General features: G+C 39.8%; 1 protein-coding gene across 1 annotated transcript in view; it reads left to right on the top strand.

The window, feature by feature from the left end:
- Nucleotides 1–17,617, top strand: part of cdh6 (cadherin 6) — a 63,684-nt gene extending 46,067 nt beyond the window's left edge. Inside the window, exons 7-12 of the mRNA XM_047590334.1 lie at nucleotides 1,203–1,453; nucleotides 4,531–4,667; nucleotides 6,182–6,303; nucleotides 9,750–9,867; nucleotides 10,596–10,847; nucleotides 14,176–17,617. Of these exons, the coding sequence (XP_047446290.1) occupies nucleotides 1,203–1,453; nucleotides 4,531–4,667; nucleotides 6,182–6,303; nucleotides 9,750–9,867; nucleotides 10,596–10,847; nucleotides 14,176–14,723 (1,428 nt within the window). The 3' untranslated portion in view covers nucleotides 14,724–17,617. The remainder of the gene's footprint in view (nucleotides 1–1,202; nucleotides 1,454–4,530; nucleotides 4,668–6,181; nucleotides 6,304–9,749; nucleotides 9,868–10,595; nucleotides 10,848–14,175) is intronic.
- The last annotated feature ends 1,374 nt before the right edge of the window (nucleotides 17,618–18,991 follow it).

Below are 18,991 nucleotides of genomic sequence, written 5' to 3'. Positions count from 1 at the left end.
ATAATCAGCTGTCAGTTGCTGTACATTACACATGAACTGCATCTGTAGTATAACCCATAGCTTTCCTGATTCTGAGGCAAGGAAGGCGTTGAATTATCTTGGTATTTCTCCTACACCATTAAATCAAATTAATTCTAAAGCAGTGATTCAGCAGATCCTGCATCTTTGACTCATAAGGATCCTGCCCACGTAGTCTGTTTTACATGTACTGTTTAATATGCAAAGCCCAGGCATGCTTGACAGATGAAAGAAGCCAAATTAAACTTATTCATCTACCTTCACTACCCCCAGTGCAAACCTTTGCAGCAGGCACTAATACACAGGGCTGGAGGTGTTCATGCTGCTGGATTTTAGAAATGATTCATGGTGTCGTTGCAGTGTGTATTTACTCATGTACAGTCACAATTGATATTTAGAAACGCTTTTGTTCTACTGTGCTGCTACTGTTCAAACTGCAACAATTTGGTGATATATGCTGTCAGCAGGATACAAGATGAAGACTGTACCACAGTTTTTGTCAAGAAAGAAAGCGTCACATGTAGAAGTGTTCAAGTGTACTGTATGTGATGCTTTGCTCTCAGATGAAACGGCAACCGTGAAGCATATGCCGCAGATGATGTGAGGGATTCCATCAAAACTGTTTGCACTTTTGAAACACCATCATCATTTGTCATCCGATTGGATCTGTCAGCTGCTTCCCATCACATTTTTATTAATGGTTCGGGTTTTCTCACCCTTTGATCATTCAGTCAGCAGCAGTGATACAGTAGAAGAATGTGTTTTTGAATTTCATAAATCCTGCCTTTGATGTTTAACTTCTCAGCTTTTATATGTGATATTAAATCAGTGATTGCCTTGCTGGATTACAAGTAAATGTAACATTTTACATGACACCCAATCTTCTGTTACTATGGCATGAAAACTCAATTGTTGGCCCAGTCACGGCCTGAAATGTGACTCCTACGATTATAAATTCAAACAGCACTAACTGATAGATATTGGAAAACTGATGGCATAGATACTATTTTTGTACTCACAAATACATATTAGGTCTTTTAACATTAGGCTTTGGAACATTAGTCTGTCCAATACACGATAAATGTTGTTGGTCAATTAAAATAAACAGCATATTTTCCAAATTGTGTTAACACCAGCTTTACGTCACCATGGATAAGCATGTATTTTTTATTTTTCCTTGGAAGCCTTTGGATTATGAGAAGAAGCCATCGTACACGGTAGAGATCCAGGTCCAGAACCCCCAGATGGACCCTCGCTTCATGCCCATGGGCTCCAAAGACATGGCCACAGTTCGGATTGCTGTGGAAGATGTGGATGAGCCGCCACTGTTCGAGAAAGCCAGCTACCTGATGGAAGTGAAGGAAGATGCTGCAGTGGGCGCGGCCGTGGGCTCGGTTAGCGCCATGGACCCTGATGGTGTTCGCAGTATGGTGAAGTAAGGCAAAATGGCCCACTTTTAGACTTCCTTAGGTTCTTACAGCTTCACACATGAAAAGTCAACTCAAGTTTCAAATGCAGCTTTTGTTTCTACAGACAGACCACAACTTCTGACAACTATATGTTGTGCTTTTATTTGTTTATTTGATAGATCTAATTGGTCCTACCTTACTTCTGTTACAGAAAAGTGAGATTTGAGTTCTAATTTTCTGAAAAGTCCTGCGTCACAGGCAGATGATCACTCTGACTAAAAGCAGCCTAAAACTCATCACACATTTGAACAAACATCAACCTGTATCTTCACTGCACTTCAAATGACTGTATCATATTTACATGTCTGGTCTACCAGTGCCTCCCTTTAGAGACCAGATAGATAAGTTGTTCTACTGATCCACATTAAACAGCATGATCCTTATCTATAAAATGATAGTCAGCTATAAAATGATCCTCACCTATACATGTAAACTATGTTCAGAATGTACACTACAGTTTAATTGGAAGCTACAACAGCTTTTTAAACTCGTGTTTGTCAGTCAGTTATAGATCCTGGCATACCTGCTCAGAAGCAGGACAGGATAGAAGCTTTGTTGTATTTCCTTTTATTAACAATAGTAATAATAAAACATATCAAATGTATTCAGATATGTTCACAAACTGTATTTATGAATATTTCTTTTAGATTTCAAAGAAATCACTCTTTCGAGTGATGTTGTGCAGTCCAAGAGTCGTTTATTTGAAAGCTTTCATGTCTACATTTATTTCCCTGCTATTTTAGAAATCTCCGCCAAACTCCTTAGCATTTTGACATCAAATAGCCCCCAGTGCTCTGAAGGTTTGCAAAGAGCTCTGATAACAGGCTGAACAGAGAAATATAAAGTAGGTTTAAAAAAATCAGGTGGTACCAGGATCACTGTTAAGATTATAAGCACAGCTGTCTGTGGACTATTCAGCGCTGCAGGAAAACTGCTGAGTAACATGCCCAACAAAAACCTGCACCTACAAGCTATATTTAAACTCCATCGCCTCACTGCGGTACTGTTCATTATTGATGCTTGGCATTAGGAGTGTTCGAGCTCAGTTGCTCTCTTGTTAGTAATTGTCCATTACTCAGACGGCATCAATACATCCTGGGAATTTTCTGGTGCTGACAAAATAAAAAGCCTACAGCCCTGAGTAATTTGCTCTGTTGGCACCACTCATTGATCAGGATGTATGAGATTGTTCAGATAAGTTAAAAACATCCTGTTCTCACAGGGCAATTTGTGTCGCCGCCAAAAACGAAATAGACCACAGCCACAAGAAACAAACGTGAACTTATAACAATGTGCGGAATAAACACAGAGAACTGTTGGATGAGTTGGAAATAATCAGAATATATGTATGGCAGGTGTTTTCAACTGTGGCAGGCAGAACAGAGCACAGTGGGGAGTGGAACTGGACCATTAACACTCAACATTTGAAGCAGGCAATCTGATGATTACCATATTCCAATTAGAATGAGCATAGAAGCATGGAGTGCTCTTAAATGGTGTGTCACAAGGGGCCACACACACACAGATCCAATTATTCGTCTGTTTGTGCATTTCTGTGTTAGGATATATCTATTCACATTGTAGCAGTGAACTATTTTTTTTTTTTTTTTTTACCGTTGAGTGCTTTCTAATTATAATCAAGCCAAGGCAATTATTTTTAGATTTTCTTTAGTCATATATCTCTTTATGCAAAAAATAATGAAGATTGAAAGGTATATAATTAACAGCTGATATCTGTTAGACACTGAGTAGATGCAGTAGTGAAACCAGCCTTGATCCAGACACTGGAGATGTTCATATACAGTATAATATGCAGTTCCTGTTCAAAGAGCAGTTTGCCTCCACTTTGACAGGCAGGCGGTAAAGACGCAGGCAAAGGCATCTCAGTTCTATTATCTATGGGGTGCTTTGAAGCTGTGAATAGCTGCATTCAGCAACTAGTTCAAAAATAGAGAATGCTCTGTGAGCAGTCCGCAGACAGTGGAAAGTTTTATTTTTTTCCAGTGGCTGTGATGTTTTGAACAGGCTACAGTAAGAGTGAATAGGAGGAGAGGACAGAATGCTGCAGATTCCACTGCGACAATTATGCGATTCCAGTTGTTTGATTATCAGAGCTGTTGGTTCTTTCATGCCCAGCGTACAGATCAAAGTTTGTACCTCATTTCTTGGGTTAGAGTCAATCCAAGCAACAAAAAAATATTTATTTATTTTTTTTACTTTCAGCGAACCTATTGCACACACTGGCTGTAGCTAGCTTGCGAAATACTGCACACACCAGTGTGCCTATTTGTAGGTGTGCACATTAACTAGGAATTAAGCCTACATCAAGACAAAAAACAGCCCTGCATTAAAACAACACAATTGCGTTTGTCTCTGGGTGAGTCTTCATCCAAGCACCATCTGGAAGAGGATGTCCAGAATTAGTGCAAAGGTGTATCAGACATTAGGTTTACAACATCACATGGAAGATATTTACAACATTGCAGTGTGTGGTAATTAGTTTTTCCTCATCTAGATTGTTTTATGTAGAATATTTTGTGAGTTTAGTCTGAGCAAACAATTTAATAATTTGCATAGCGTCCATTTAATTCACCTCTTTCAGAGACTGAGACGGGGAGATCAGTATCAATTTTACAAAACAAAGTTGTTAAGTTTGCAAGGGAATACAACAAACAGCCTAGCTTTTAGCTACATCTGGCCACAGGGTTAGTGGTACATTTTAACCAAGAGTCTCCTATGCTAACGAAAACAGCTTCAGTTGAGCAGTTCAGATTCTCAGAAATAAAAAGTCTATGAGCTCGCTCCGTATCTCCTACAGATTTAAAGACTTAAACATAGCTACAATAACTCAACAGAGCACCACTTTTGACTCAGTTCTGTAGCCATGTGCTCTTCCCCATCATGGATACAGTGGGATCAATTATTCTCTCTGTCGCGCTGACTCCCTGGTGGGGTTACATAGATGTGAGGGTTACAGTAGTTCATTCCGCCTGCTGGTTTAACTTAGCCCTTTCTCACCTTCTCGCCGTCTCCCTTGTTGCAGGTACTCTATCGACCGTCTCACTGACATGGACCGCCTGTTCAATGTCCATCCGGGGAATGGATCTGTGTTCCTGCTCAAAAGCCTGGACAGAGAGGAGACCGCCTGGCATAACATTTCAGTCGTTGCCACCGAGTTCAGTAAGTTCAGCTGCTGGGGCTAATTGCAAAGTTGATATATCTATGTAGACTACACATGTAGGGAGCCAGACGGCTTGTATGGTCACCCACACTGATATCTTTGGTGACTACATGTAAAATGGAGGGTGATGCAGAAATTAGTTTGTCCTCTTCAGACCATTGATAGAAATGGGAGTGAAAAACACAACAGTAGCTTGTCTCTCAATAATGTGCCTCCAAGATGCTGAATCCATCAACTGTGACAACCTATTTTTACTATTTCTATTTTCAACCAAGCAACCAGCACTGTTCTCAATTAAGTTTGTAGATTATCTGAATAACGCACTTGTCTGGGCGTTTCAAAACAACACTGCGATCAGGAAGGTTTTTTCAGCCAGTGAGCTGACTTATGCAAATTCCATGTTACTCCATGCGTTTGCACTTTGGATGATATCTTTATATACAGGATGTGCGTTTGGATCTTATTAAAGTTTTTTTTTTTTTTTTATCAAATGTGTAATGTGAGAAAGGATTTCAGATTTAAGTCCATCCACAGAAGGAAGTGGATGCCATCCAAAACATAGTGAAAGAAATGAAATCATGGGAGCATCGGAGACACAGAGGTTTCATTTTGTTTATCATTCAGCTTCCTGTGTGTCCTGATTGAATATTGAATGGATAAAGATTACTGTGGTACACACATAACCACCAGTTGAGCTTCTTGTTCGCTGTTTCCACTCTACACTAATATGTATACAGGAACAACTTGTAATATGCCATTCATTCTGGGTTACTGACGTGTACGATTTTATATGTATAAATGTTCCTGTAGTACTAGTAACGTAGTAATAGAAACAGAAAAAAGTAGTCATGGATCACGCTGCTGCTACATTTTCAGAGTTTGTTGGACTCGTTATCATTTGGATTTGTTGTTTGTTAAAGAAAAAGGGTAAAATATAAATAAGTAAGTAATAACTATAGTAAAATAGTTTGTTTAGTTTTCATTGAATTATCTCTTGAGGTTTCAGCTTTTATTAACATCAAATAACCTTAGCCACCACATACAATTTGACTAAGGCCCAAGTGTGAAATAGAAGGCTGATTGGTTTCCTGGCTTGCACTGAGACATGCTGTGAAAATTGCAGCACCAACTACTTGGACAAGGGCTATATATCTATATCTATATCTATATCTATAGTGCATAGACAGATATATATGTGTGTGTGTGTGTGTGTGTGTGTGTGTGTGTGTGTGTGTGTGTGTGTGTGTGTGTGTGTGTGTGTGTGTGTGTTTTGGACATTTCCTATTTCTTCAAACCTATTCTGTATGTATTCTGTAATATGTCTAAATAAAGTAGAAGTCTAACACTCACATTTTTTCCCTCATCAGCTGCTGACAAGATACCTTTAAGCAGGGCACTGAGCTGCACAGTGGGTTTAGTATGGCTCACAGTGGGCAGATGTGTAGAAGGGTATGAAAGTGAAACAGACTGTTAAGTTGTCCCCAGCGTGAGTTCTTTTCTGTTTGTCCTCCAGATAACCCTCGTCAGAGCAGCCGTGTCCCCGTCTACATCCGTCTCCTGGACATCAACGACAATGCGCCGACATTTGCCGCTGTGTACGAAACCTTTGTGTGTGAGAGAACTAAGGCTGGCCAGGTATGACAGGTTTATCACACGGCCAACACTTCCGTTTTTGAAAGCATTCTTAGTTTACAGCATTTTTTCATATAGATGATAGATAGCTAGATAGATAGTCCCAAATGAAATAAATAAATACAGTGTATAATCCAGCATTTATTTGCAGGGGCTAGAGCAGAGCACAGTATTAATTTAATGAAAATGTGAGTAAGTCTGGAGAAAGTGAAGGCAGGCCATCAATAATGGGGCTCCATGTGACTCCACCCTTGGACCGTACTGTGAAGACTCTGACTCCAAACTCGCAAGATGGTGCCGTCCATGTCCCCGGGAATATAGCATCAGTTTGGCCAATGAAAGAGATTGGTGATCTGTTGTCCATATTTATATATAGTCTGTGGTATACTGTAGAGTTCTATTAATCAATTTATTAACTTTGGGTCTTAGCTGAAAACAGGACAGAACTGCTTCACTCGAGCCCTTTGTAACTGTTGCAAATGAATTAATAGGTAAATAGACAAACAGATGAATAAATGTATATATGATAATATGAAAGATAGAAAAGCAGTAATTTAATGACATCATCTTTTTAACGCGTGTTATTTCTTCAGCAATCACTTGATTAATATAACTGAGTGCTGAGTGTGTAGAGAAGCTGCTAATTACTACTTCACCTCAACCAGCAGGGACTCTTTGTGGGGAGAAGAGATAGACAAATGAGAGAGGAACGGCACAGCGCTGCAGTGTGAGAAAAAAATATAGGCCCTATATTAGATTGTTTAATAATCCCATACAAGAAATACTTAAATCATCTTATAGACATGGAAATATGTGCTAGCTGCAAATGTAATTCCTTGACATTCTGAGGGTATTGCTTGGGAGTTCATTGTTGTAGTAGTTATCACTTGAGACCGTTTCTGCTACAAACACAGTAAAAGTCTTTCATCACAGCAGTCATACACGATACCACATGCTATCATATTGTGTGGAAACACGCTCATGGAAAAGAAGTACTGCACGTCTGTTTTGTCTACTTTGAGTTTAGAGACAAAGAATTATAGCGAAATGTTGAAGGAGGAGCACAAACGAGCACAAGACGTATTGTACTTGTCTGTTTCACCCAGCTAATGCTAACACCTAATGGCCTGTAGTTAAAAAACAGACAAAAAAAAAGACATTGTGCTCTAATAGAGTAGAAATACTGCTCAAATATACTGGTACCAACTTGTAATGTTCACTGTGAGTATTTGCACAATGTAAACTACCTGCAGGATTCTAAAGAAAACTTTGCAAAACATAATTAAGATAGACTGAAACAAGAAAGGGCAATGGACAAAAGATGATTGGAGTCTACAGGTCTACTAAGTTGTGAACTATACCCAAAAAAAAAAAAAAAACTGACAGTGATGTAGGGCCTCAATAAACCATGTAACACATGCAGCTATAGTGCTAAACTGCTCCTTACTGGTAGTTCCTAGGGGAGCTGCTCTGTGACATTATTTCAGAGTGGAATGCTGAACTTGGATGACTTCCACTACAGCTTTTCAGCTGGCTCTACAGCCTGCCCAGAGCAGGTGGTACTGTTGTTACTGCGCAGGGGTGTGCTTTAATGAATCACTTCAAAGACATACCAAGGACAAGAGGCTAAACTGAGCTGGTAATCTCAATATGAACCAAAGCACACAGCATTTAATGGAATCTGCCATTACCAACACTGACCCAATGATCAATGAATCAACTTTATTTCTAGTCAGACAATTACATCTTGTGTTTTGTGTGCGTTACACAGTCAATACACCAAACCAACTCTATTTCCTAAATGGCTTGTTTTTTGTAGTAGAAGATTGCCTTCGCTATGTTCTAATAATGTTTAATAATATCTGAATTAGGAGGTCTGGTGCAGTACTTAGTGTGAGTGTACACTGAACCACACAGTATGGGATTCCACTAATGTGCGCACACCACACACACACACACACACACACAAACACACACTCACTCTCACAACTGAGATCTTGACTGACTATGTTTCTGGAGACCGCTGGGGTTCTTTTGTTTTGGCTGACATACTAATCTGCCATGTACGCTGACAAGAGCTTTCATACACAGAGCATTGTAAATAGGGATTTACAAGCAGATAAATGCATCCACACACAGACACTCGAGTTTATTGTGCATCTAATATCACGCAACCGTTAATTGGATAAAAACATAAATTTGTATGGATAATCACATACAATATGTGACAGGTTAAATATAACGCAACAAAACTAAATTAGGCATAGTACACTATGCTCATACCACACACACGTAACCAGCATCATCTCCACATTCTTCAGTGTGGTGGCTTGCTGCCATTGGTCTCCTTACGTCCCTGTCATTCTGCCATCCTTTCATCCTTTAATTCCTCTGCCGCCCTTTCATCTGTCCGTCACTGTTATCAACAGTATTTGTTCAACAGCTATCCTCCGCTGTTACCCCCAGGCTTTGGATTTGTTTGGTGTATGTTTGCGTGTGCACATGTGTCTGCTATTGGCACTGATCATTGTTAAAGCCTTTAATCTCTCAGCTAGTATCTCCCATTGAGTTAAAGAAACTGGAGTTTAAAAACAAAATTACGTACATACTGTCACCAACTGAAAAATAACAAGAATACACAGCTTCTCAATGATCAGCCAGATATAGAGCCTGTAAAGTTTGTGTAGTGTATGCCTAAAATAATAATAATTAAATAATTGCCATATAACCCCTAGTTGCTTTGCTGCTTGTATCCATGGCTGCAGGAGTCCTGTACAGTATTTATGTTGTTCATACATCTTTTCTAGGTCTTCTCTCAGTGCTTGCTATTTCTTGAGCTTCTAATGTTCCTTCTTCCTGTTGCCATAACTCGGAATTACTACATCTATCACTGTGGCCCTCTTCTGCAGTTTATCGTAGAGATGTTCCTGTACACTGTTCCAGTAACTTGGTTATGACCTTCTATGGATGCCCTGCCTGCTAGCATCTTACATCTTGCTGTTATCTGGTGGATTGTCTCAAGGGTGTCTTTTCACAGCCTTCACCCAGGGTCACTCCTGGTGTGGTAGATCTCGGCTTCTATTGATCTTGTACTTAGAGCCTGTTCCTGTGCTGCAACTATTACCGCCTTTCAGTCAAGCCTTTTCCAGCCACTGGTAGGATTTCTGGATATCAGCTACTTCTGCTATCTGCTGGTGTTACATACAATTACATACATTTGTCCTCGCATGATGGTTAGTTATATATCTATATTTTATGAGCTATTACGCATCGATTCTGATATTCAAGCCGATCAATATTTCAGCCGCACAATGCTGACAGTGAGGCATTAATGTGTATTGTCACTCTGACTGGAAGCTGTAACCCAGTCACTTGTTTTCTATTTATTGAAAGCTCTTCATTTAGCTAACTGGAAAATTCATATTAATGGATTTTGGTGTGTCTTGCAGCGGATCCAGACAGTGAGTGCTGTCGACGCTGATGAACCGTCAACGGGACACAAGTTTTTCTTCAGCCTGGCTACTGAGGGGAGCCACCGCAGCAACTTCACTGTCCGAGACAATGGAGGTAGGTGACCTGACCCAGGGTGACCCAGGTTGTGTTGACTATTACAAACAAACAGCAGACATTCAACATTTAACTTATGTGAACTGTTCAGGAACGTTTAAAAATGCGATGCAACTTAGCTTAGCTTGTTGTCTGGTGTCCTATACTCTTAATGATCACTGTACATTTAAAGCAGGGACTAGTAAGTATATAACATAGAGCCTGGAAACAGCTACACTGGCTTCTCCACAGACACTCGCCAGAACCACTAAAAATCACAGATATGCAGGTCCTATACTACAACTCTGTCAATCAGTCAATTCTGACCTGCCTGGACATGTCACTTAACATATGCTGTACACATCTGGCAATCAGTCAGTTTTCACAGAACCACATTTCTGTACATAACTCTTTATTAGGGCTATAATTTTATCTTGTGGTTTTCTTACATACACTATTGCCATTGTTTTTTTCTCCAATGTGATTGGCCACTTGTATGATGAAGTCAATATTTTATCAATATTAAGATATTAATCAGATAGGTACATTACTTCTGTTACCCAGGCCTGCTTTGTAGTTCCTTTGTCCCGTGTTGTATATCAGAAACATGCTGGCTTGCTGCACACACATTTCTCTTTGCAACCTAGTAATAAAGTGATTTTTTCACACCTCTGCTGTGCAACAATGTCACACACTGTGCACTGTAGGCATGCCACAATAATCTCCCAACGAAACCTTGTGTGACTCAGATAACACTGCTGGCATACTGACTCGTCGAGTGAGCTACAACCGCCTTCTCCAGAGTGTCTACATGGTTCCTGTGGTGATCACCGATGGTGACTACCCCATGCAGAGCAGCACAGGGACCCTCACTGTCAGGGTGTGCACCTGCGACCGCGAAGGCAACATGAAGCTGTGTAACACAGAGGCTCTGAGCAGCTCTCCTGGCCTCAGCACTGGAGCCCTCATTGCCATCCTCCTGTGTGCCATCATACTGCTGAGTAAGTACAGTAAAATATTTTCAGCATGCAGTGCATGGTTGTACCAAATTGATTAAAAATGCCACTGTGTAAAGATCTCAATGAATAAAAGATTAAAATATGAGAAAAAACAATGTAAACTAAGAAAACTAAGGTGCATTCCAAAGTGAGATACATCATGTATACTAGTAGTCGATCCCTGCATGCCATTTGAATTTCTAGCAATAAATAAAGCTTCCTTTTAATGAACCGTACATGTGTACTATATGTTAGGTCCTGGCTTGTCAACAAGACTTCGATGTGATTAGCACAAATGAGAAAAATATAATTCAAGCACAGTTCATACAATCCAACAATGAATATGAATATCAACACATAGTATAAGTAAAATTCAGTTTAAAAACCAAACCAACATACTTATCCATACAGCTCATTTCAACCAACCCAGGGGCTCTTTAAAATTTTATTGAGAATAAATGATTTCCACATATAAAATATCAGTTTCTACTGGAGCGGTTGCAGACAAACTAAACATCTTGATAAATGTAGATTTTAAGACGTTGCTCAAATCTTATGTTTATGAAATACAGAACTTGAACTTGCTGGTTTGTACACAGCACAACAAAATATACTTACACAATAAAGTTAAAAGGCATATTGGAATGAGAAAATACATATTCAAAATTAATTTTGAATATAATTGGCAAATAAATATATATATATCAGAGCCGACTTTACATGTGTCAAGCATGGACGACACTCACAGCCGCAGTATTTCTCAGTTGCTTTTATGAAAGCAATGTTGGTTAAGAGCTCAAGTGTGCTGCTGCTGGTCTGAGGCAAACCTCACATGGAAATGAATGCATCTCATCTGCCACCACATCCCCACTTATCCTCTTATTCATGCAGTGGTCACAGTTCACTGGGCTGCTCGGAAAACGAATACATATTTATGCCTCTGAATGTGCAGTCATTGCAGACTTAGTGGACACACACAGAAACACAAAGAGAGGTGTACGGACACACATATACACAAGAGGTAGGCATACATGTGAGACTGGCTGTACCCATGGGCAGCAGTGGCCTTATTAAATGTCTGATTACATGGTTTTTCAGTGTTTAGAAGAAAGACAGAAAGTGGAATCAGTGGATCTCGGTCAATAACACCTTCCTTAAACAAGGAAGAATGGATTGACCAGCTGGGTCAAAGTGTGTTTTATGAAGTTCCTTTCTTTGCTCATGTGCCAACTCAACCTATCTGCCGGATTATTGAGGCTGGTTATTGGCCTGTAGTGCAAAGGTGTTCCTTTACAGTTGGGACTGCCCTGCCTTATATATGAATGAGTTCACTCACTGATGCTGCCAGGTGATCACGGAGTGCGGTTAGCTTCTTCAGCCTGGAGGAGTGGATTATGTCTGATGCTGCCAAGCTCTTCATTTACGTGGTTAAATCTTAACTAGTTCTTTTTCTGGTAGGTTGTGGTGGTCTGCTCATAAGACCACACACCACTTGCAATTGGTGTTGTTTCATTTCTTTATTGTCCAGATGCACATCTAGTAATGCTCTTTGGTCAACTCTAGGTGGGTCTATATTCATGCTGTGGTTATGCTTTGGTTCTCCTTCATCTGGATGGGTTTTTATAGAACATGTAATTCAGTTCATTGACATCTGTTTCTCTGGCGTGTCTCTTCAGGCCTTGAGCCAGATCTCTGAGCCATTTGGCAGACCCTAGAACAGAGGTGCCTAATACACTAAACACAATCGACTGGTAGATCACGAAAGGAGTGCAGGTCACTGCCATGACTCTTGGCTGACATACAATACATTTTTTTATTTTAGGTAGAGCATTTTGACTTAGTCATTGTAAAGTCATTGTGAAGTGTTATGTCTTTTACCTGTAGAATACTCACCGATGCGGCTGAAATGGAGGTTTTAAGATTGTATGAAATGTATTTGCCGGCAGTTCCTGTAAGGCAGACTGCTACTTGTACTCAGCTACTACAATAGTTCTTCAAAGGTTCTTAAGCAGAATAACCACTAGAAATGAAGAATTTCAGCAGGGTGCAAATAAGTGATTGTCATCTGTTGTTGTTTAGCCAAAGCTCTCATCAAAATAAGTAATTATTTGCAAATAAACTGAAAGTTAAAGCACTGCCTTTAGGAAAATGTCTGGAAACACTAGATTAACACAAGATTTAACAATGCAGAATTAAACAGAAAACATATTCAGACTTTACATTCTACCAGAAAGAAGCACAAATAGTGCCGATTCCCACTATATAACGACATTTAATATGTTAATCAAAACACAGCCTTAAGCTGCAGTATTGTAGTAAAGTGGATATGCATAAAAATATATTCATCACTACTTCAACCATCAGCATTCCACATCAGGATTAGATTTTTGTTCTTCTTGTACCAGACGGCCTATTGTATCTTATTCTTGCGCTGTCATTTAGTAGTTACTTTTCCATTTTAAATAGTCTGATTCTCCTAGCTCACACCTTCCTGCTCCTATGCAGGCACTTCAAGCTGTGATATAAGGTGCTAGTGTGTATGAATTATCGGTTATTTCAGTTCTCTGACCTTAACACCACCACTGCTCTTTCTTGTTGCCACCGTGCTTTTACTTGATCTAAATTCAAACTGGCCTGCGTGAGCTTAGCCAATCAAATGTTCTGCATGATATTTATGTCAGAGCCCACTCTGAAATCAAAGGCTTCTTCTGTCCTTACAGTCTGCCTGTACCAACTCTATGCCGCCCTCATATTTTTCCACAGCTTTTTTAAACCTTGTCAAGGCTTACATGTGACAAGATTGCTATGTGTGAGGTACATAGTCGCTCTCAGTCACTCTCAATCCTACTCTTATTATAGTACAGTATATTGTTTTCTGTTGGGAGATCATTCTGGTTTATTAAAAAATTAACTGAAGTTGCTGAATCATCCAACTGCTAATATCCTGCTCCACTCACATGGCACATTCTTCCAATCGGAGAATATTTCAAATGCATTCGTTTGATGTACTTAAGCTGTCAGTGCTCTATTCCCTCTTCTGCTGCCACACCACTCACCTGAAATACATGCTGTCACTTTCTACTATTCATGTAGCATTTCATGGGCCACACAGAATCCAGTATCCTCTTATAAGCCATAAATCTACATTGCCCAAGTTATTATTGTCACGCCTCACTAAAAATGCATCCTCTGCCATTAAATTCTCTTTAAGTAAGTATTTTCTCTGTTAGAAAAGCTGTTAAAAGCCTACACACCTAAAATGGTGGTCAAATTATTTCTTATGGCTCACGTTCAATTCTCAAACTCTGCATCCTTCCCTTCTTTCCTCCAGTGATCGTGGTTCTGTTCACGGCATTAAAACGCCAGAGGAAGCAGGAACCTCTCATCATCTCCAAGGAGGACGTCCGGGACAATGTGGTAAGCTACAACGACGAGGGTGGTGGTGAGGAGGATACCCAGGCTTTTGATATCGGGGCACTGCGACACCCTGATGCTGCCGCCGCCTTAGAGGAGTCTGCTAAACAGAGGCGTGACATCATCCCTACTGATACTCTGCTGTACCCGCCACACCGCCGACCCGCCCCCGCTGCATCTGGTCTCCTCATGCCACCAGTGAGCATGGCATCACGGGATAATGGGGACGTACGCGAGTTCATCAACCAGAGGGTGCTGGAAAATGACTGCAACCCGACAGCACCACCGTACGACTCGCTGGCCACCTACGCCTACGAGGGGGCGGGCTCAGTGGCCGAGTCTCTCAGCTCGCTGGGCTCAGTTTCCTCTGAGGCTGAACAGGACTACCACTACCTGAGTGACTGGGGGCCCAGGTTCCGAAAACTGGCTGACCTGTACGGAGCCGAGGACAGTGACTTCTCCTAACAACGACATGTCACATTTCAGGAAACATTTTGACTATTGCAGGGCCGAGGACGGCAACAATCTAACTTCAAAGTCATTATTAAAGACTGAGAACATTGCTGAAGAGCTTTAAGAAAATGTGAGAACCACACCCACCCCTCCCACCTCCCACACACACCCAGACACACATGCTGGCAGATATTAATACCGCCATTTTGAAAACGGGACTGAAGTTCTAAATTTATATTTCTGGGAATTTGAGCTCATGGATATAGAAATGTAAATCAACCAGCGCAGTGGTGGAGCCCAAAGATGTCCAGTTCCACTTGTGTGAACTTCTTCAAAGACTCATATCAGACGGTCTGACTGGAGTTTGAAATTAAAAATACGACTGTATTTTTCTTGAGGATCCGACTTGTACTTCTTTTTTTGACTTTGCTTTAATTTATCCTGGGTTACCAAATAGTCGCGTTACAGAGTGTTTTGTGCCATACATGTGCCATTCAAGGCGAACCGTACAGAGGGTTTGGAACCAGGTCAGTGACCCCAAAGTTGTTATTTCAGGACTTGACAAGACACACTTACTGCTGCATACATGAGGTGAAGTGTGTGTAAAGATGACTTCTTCTTCTCTCTTAGACTAAGTGCCCTTCTGCTTCCCTTCGAGCTGAACTCTGGGTGCCTGTTGGCTGGCTGAGACTGGAGGGGGCTAATGACTTTTACATGATTTCGTTTTGTCTGTTTTGCTGTCTTGTACAAAATGACCATTCCAGAGAAGCTGAAGGATCATGCTGAAGGATCCTCGCTTGACAAATCGCCTTTTTCGCTTCTTCGGGACACAGAGTAAAAAGAGGACAAAATGCACTGATTTCTTTTTATTTACACAGGTTTATAGATGCTTCTGTTTTTTGTTTTTTATGTGTTGCACATGAAAGAAGTTATATGTTCATAGCACCATTTCTAGATTTTTAGATTGTTGACTAGGTGTATATTGTGTCAGACCTGTGGTTGAACTGAGTTATATTGGAAGTATACTAAGTTCTATAGATCTTTCATTTCACTGGAAACTTTTTCAACTTCAGATATCACACACAGACAGTTCACAAACAATGTTTCTTTCAGAATATCCTTCATATTTACAGAAATGACATGGTTCATCCATCCTGGCAGGGTTGTCGCATTTTATTTAAAATTTTACTACAAATTGATCAAAGAATAAATGGATCAAATAATAAAGCTGCAATAATCGTTTGTAAAATAAAACTGCATCAAATGACTACATGTAGTGTTGAAGGCAGTGCTTGTGGTTTCACATCTCCAGAGAATTGTCACACAATTTGCAGTTCTTCTCTTACTTACTGCTGGCACATCTCTCAGTCCATTGTTTAGGCTTTCCACAGCACAGTTTTAAAGTTTTGATTCACTCTCACCACATGTATCGACTCCATTTTCTTCTCAAGTTCTGACAATGCCATTGCATGGTGCCTGCACAATGGCAAACACAACAGTGTCTGGACTGAGGGAACAAACCAAAACAACCCAGTTATAACTGAAGTAAAATGTATAGTTCCACTTACTCGCAGGGCTCCTTACATACTTGCTGAGAACTTATTTGAAAAGTTGAGACTCTGAAATTGGCAGCATTATTAGGAAAATAGACAAACTAACTTGTGATAAGTGATATATTGATATAGTTTGACTAAGAAATGGAACCTTAGTAACATGAACGCCTCTACAAAAAATCTGTTGACCTGTTTGTCCATTATGATGGAGAGTACGAATTATTCTAAAAAAAAAAATAAAAAAAAAGGTCCATTGCAATATGTCATCACAGACAATGGAGCTCTTCAATCAATCAATCAATCAATCAATCAATCAAAACTCCAACTCCAGACAAGCTGAAAGCTAGCTTACTTTCTGACTCATAATAAGTAAAGTAAACTAATGCCATGCTCACATCTGTACAGCCACTTAGCCACCTAGCTGAGTGGAAACACTGAAAAAGGGATACAGCTAGCAAGGTCCTGCTTAAAATGGCTAAAACCACTTACCAGCACCAGCCTCTCTTGACTGCTCTGCTCACGGAGCCAATTTGTCTTTCATCTCAGCTGGCATATTGTTCACACGACAACAAAGTGGGCAAAAAGCAACAACGGCAGGATAACTTGTAAGAACCGCTAATAGACACCAAACAATCTGAGGAATTATATTAAAAATACTATAACATCTATATAATAAATCTGACCAGAGTCAGTTTTACAGTACAACATCAGTAAAGACAGTGTTTCTTTCAGATTTATTCCAACCAATGTCAACGTCGATGATGAACTTTTCTGTTTCATAATATTTTCTGTTTGCACGTTAATTACCATTATTTGCAAATTTCATGATATGATCCAAATTATTTTCCCTAAAGGTATCCTGGCACAAATTCTGCTCACTGCTGACACCCTAGTCTCTCATCAGTTTCAAGATCAGAATCTCAACCTCAGTGTTACATTATAAAGAAAACATTTTACAAATGACAGAAGTAACAGTTATTAAGTTTGCTTACTGATTTTTGGTTCTGATTTGATATCAGGAGCTTGTACTGTGTGGTTTAGCTGTTTGGTAAAAGCAGCAGTTTGTTCCAGTTGTGTTTTGTGACTGTGATCTGCGCTGAAGGCTTAAAACAGAAATGTCCACATATTTTCTTTATATTGTAACTCATTCTTTTTGTACCAAATATTTATAGGACAAAATACTATTACTGCAAGGGGGAAAAAAAAGAAAAAATCAAAAAAGTGTCCAGCTTCACTTTTTTTTATGTAATTTTGGAGGTGTGAAACTTGCTGTGGGCAGTCTACCATCCGTATATGATAATGTATTATCAAGTTGTTTAATTTTATCAAAATAAACTTTTACATTGAAAGTGATGTCTTACTATTATTGTATCTGCATCTCTTTTGTTAACACACTGAGTCAGCTGTCAGCCATGGATTAGTGTTGTGGCATCAATGATCACCTGTGATCCTAGTGAGAGAGACCACTGCAATGTTTTCATACACATTATGAATATGAAAAATGACATGCTCGCATGCACGTGTGAAACACTCTCATACACATACATGAAATGATCGTATGCGATTGAGAGCATTTCATATGTGAATATGAATTTTCATGCGCTTGTGTGAAAGTGTTACACTTGTACAGTAGCCTGCATGTGATGGACGTATGTCCCCTCGGCCCCTCATAAAGTTAAAGGGCACACACAGAAGGCTCTCATTTTGCTTCATCTAATCTGAACATACAAATACGTACATATACCGATCAGCCACAACATTAAGACTACTGGAGAAGTGAATAGCATTGACCATCTTTAGGCAAAAAGTAAAGTCTGTTTCCAACAAACATTACAACTGTGAGTATTCTCCATTTTGTCCACGTTCTAACTGGAAATGTGGAAATGTACCCTCACTTTCTGCCATCTGATCTCCCTCTATGATGTTTAATGAATCTCATCACTTTCTTTCTTTGAAAGACGACCTCGGTCCTGTCTCTTCTAGAGGACCATCTCAAACTAAAGGCTCTCTTCTCTATATTCTCTTTCTCTCTTTCTAGTTCTACAGCTGCTTTATATTATCTCAAGTTCTAGACAGACTTTATGCATAAATAACTAAACCACTTTCCATCAAAACGTACTGCAGCGTCACCCGTCTCATCGTCCTTTGAGATTTTACTTTCCTGATGGTTTTAAATGTGCTTTTTCTGTGACTAGGTCACCAAGCCGAGTCGCCTAATCCTCTTGAATTTGCACCCAGACTTCTTTTCAAGTGTTAATTGTCTATAATTCTAGAGCGAGAAACAGACAGAATAGAGGGGAAGAAGAAACAAGATTTTAATCATAGAGATGCCTTTTCACACAGGACTAGTATTATGACAGCACCTCTGTGTTTGGAGAATCATGATCAGCAAATTGCTGAGTTATTTTTAATTTACATGGTTGACTCACACAGGATTAAAATGACAGCTGAAGCCCTCTTGCAATACTAGCTTTGTGCAAATAGAGCAATAGTGTGAACAAATTTTTCAGTGGCTCAAATATTACAAGATATTCATATATATGTAAAACTCCAGATTTAAGACCGGTCCTACCCATAGACTGTGTATAAATATGGACAATGTGTCACCAAAGCTATTTTCCAAGGATACAGGCGGCACCATCTTGCGATCCTGGAAGACGGGTCTGCGCAGTGCGGTCCGAGAGTAGAGCTACATATCGGTAATATTGATATTATGATATCAATGAT

The sequence above is a fragment of the Mugil cephalus genome, chromosome 7 (genome assembly GCF_022458985.1).
Source record: "Mugil cephalus isolate CIBA_MC_2020 chromosome 7, CIBA_Mcephalus_1.1, whole genome shotgun sequence".
Classification (NCBI taxonomy): domain Eukaryota; kingdom Metazoa; phylum Chordata; class Actinopteri; order Mugiliformes; family Mugilidae; genus Mugil; species Mugil cephalus.
The sequence above is the reverse complement of the archived record's forward strand: the minus strand, read 5'-3'. Positions and strand labels throughout refer to the sequence as shown.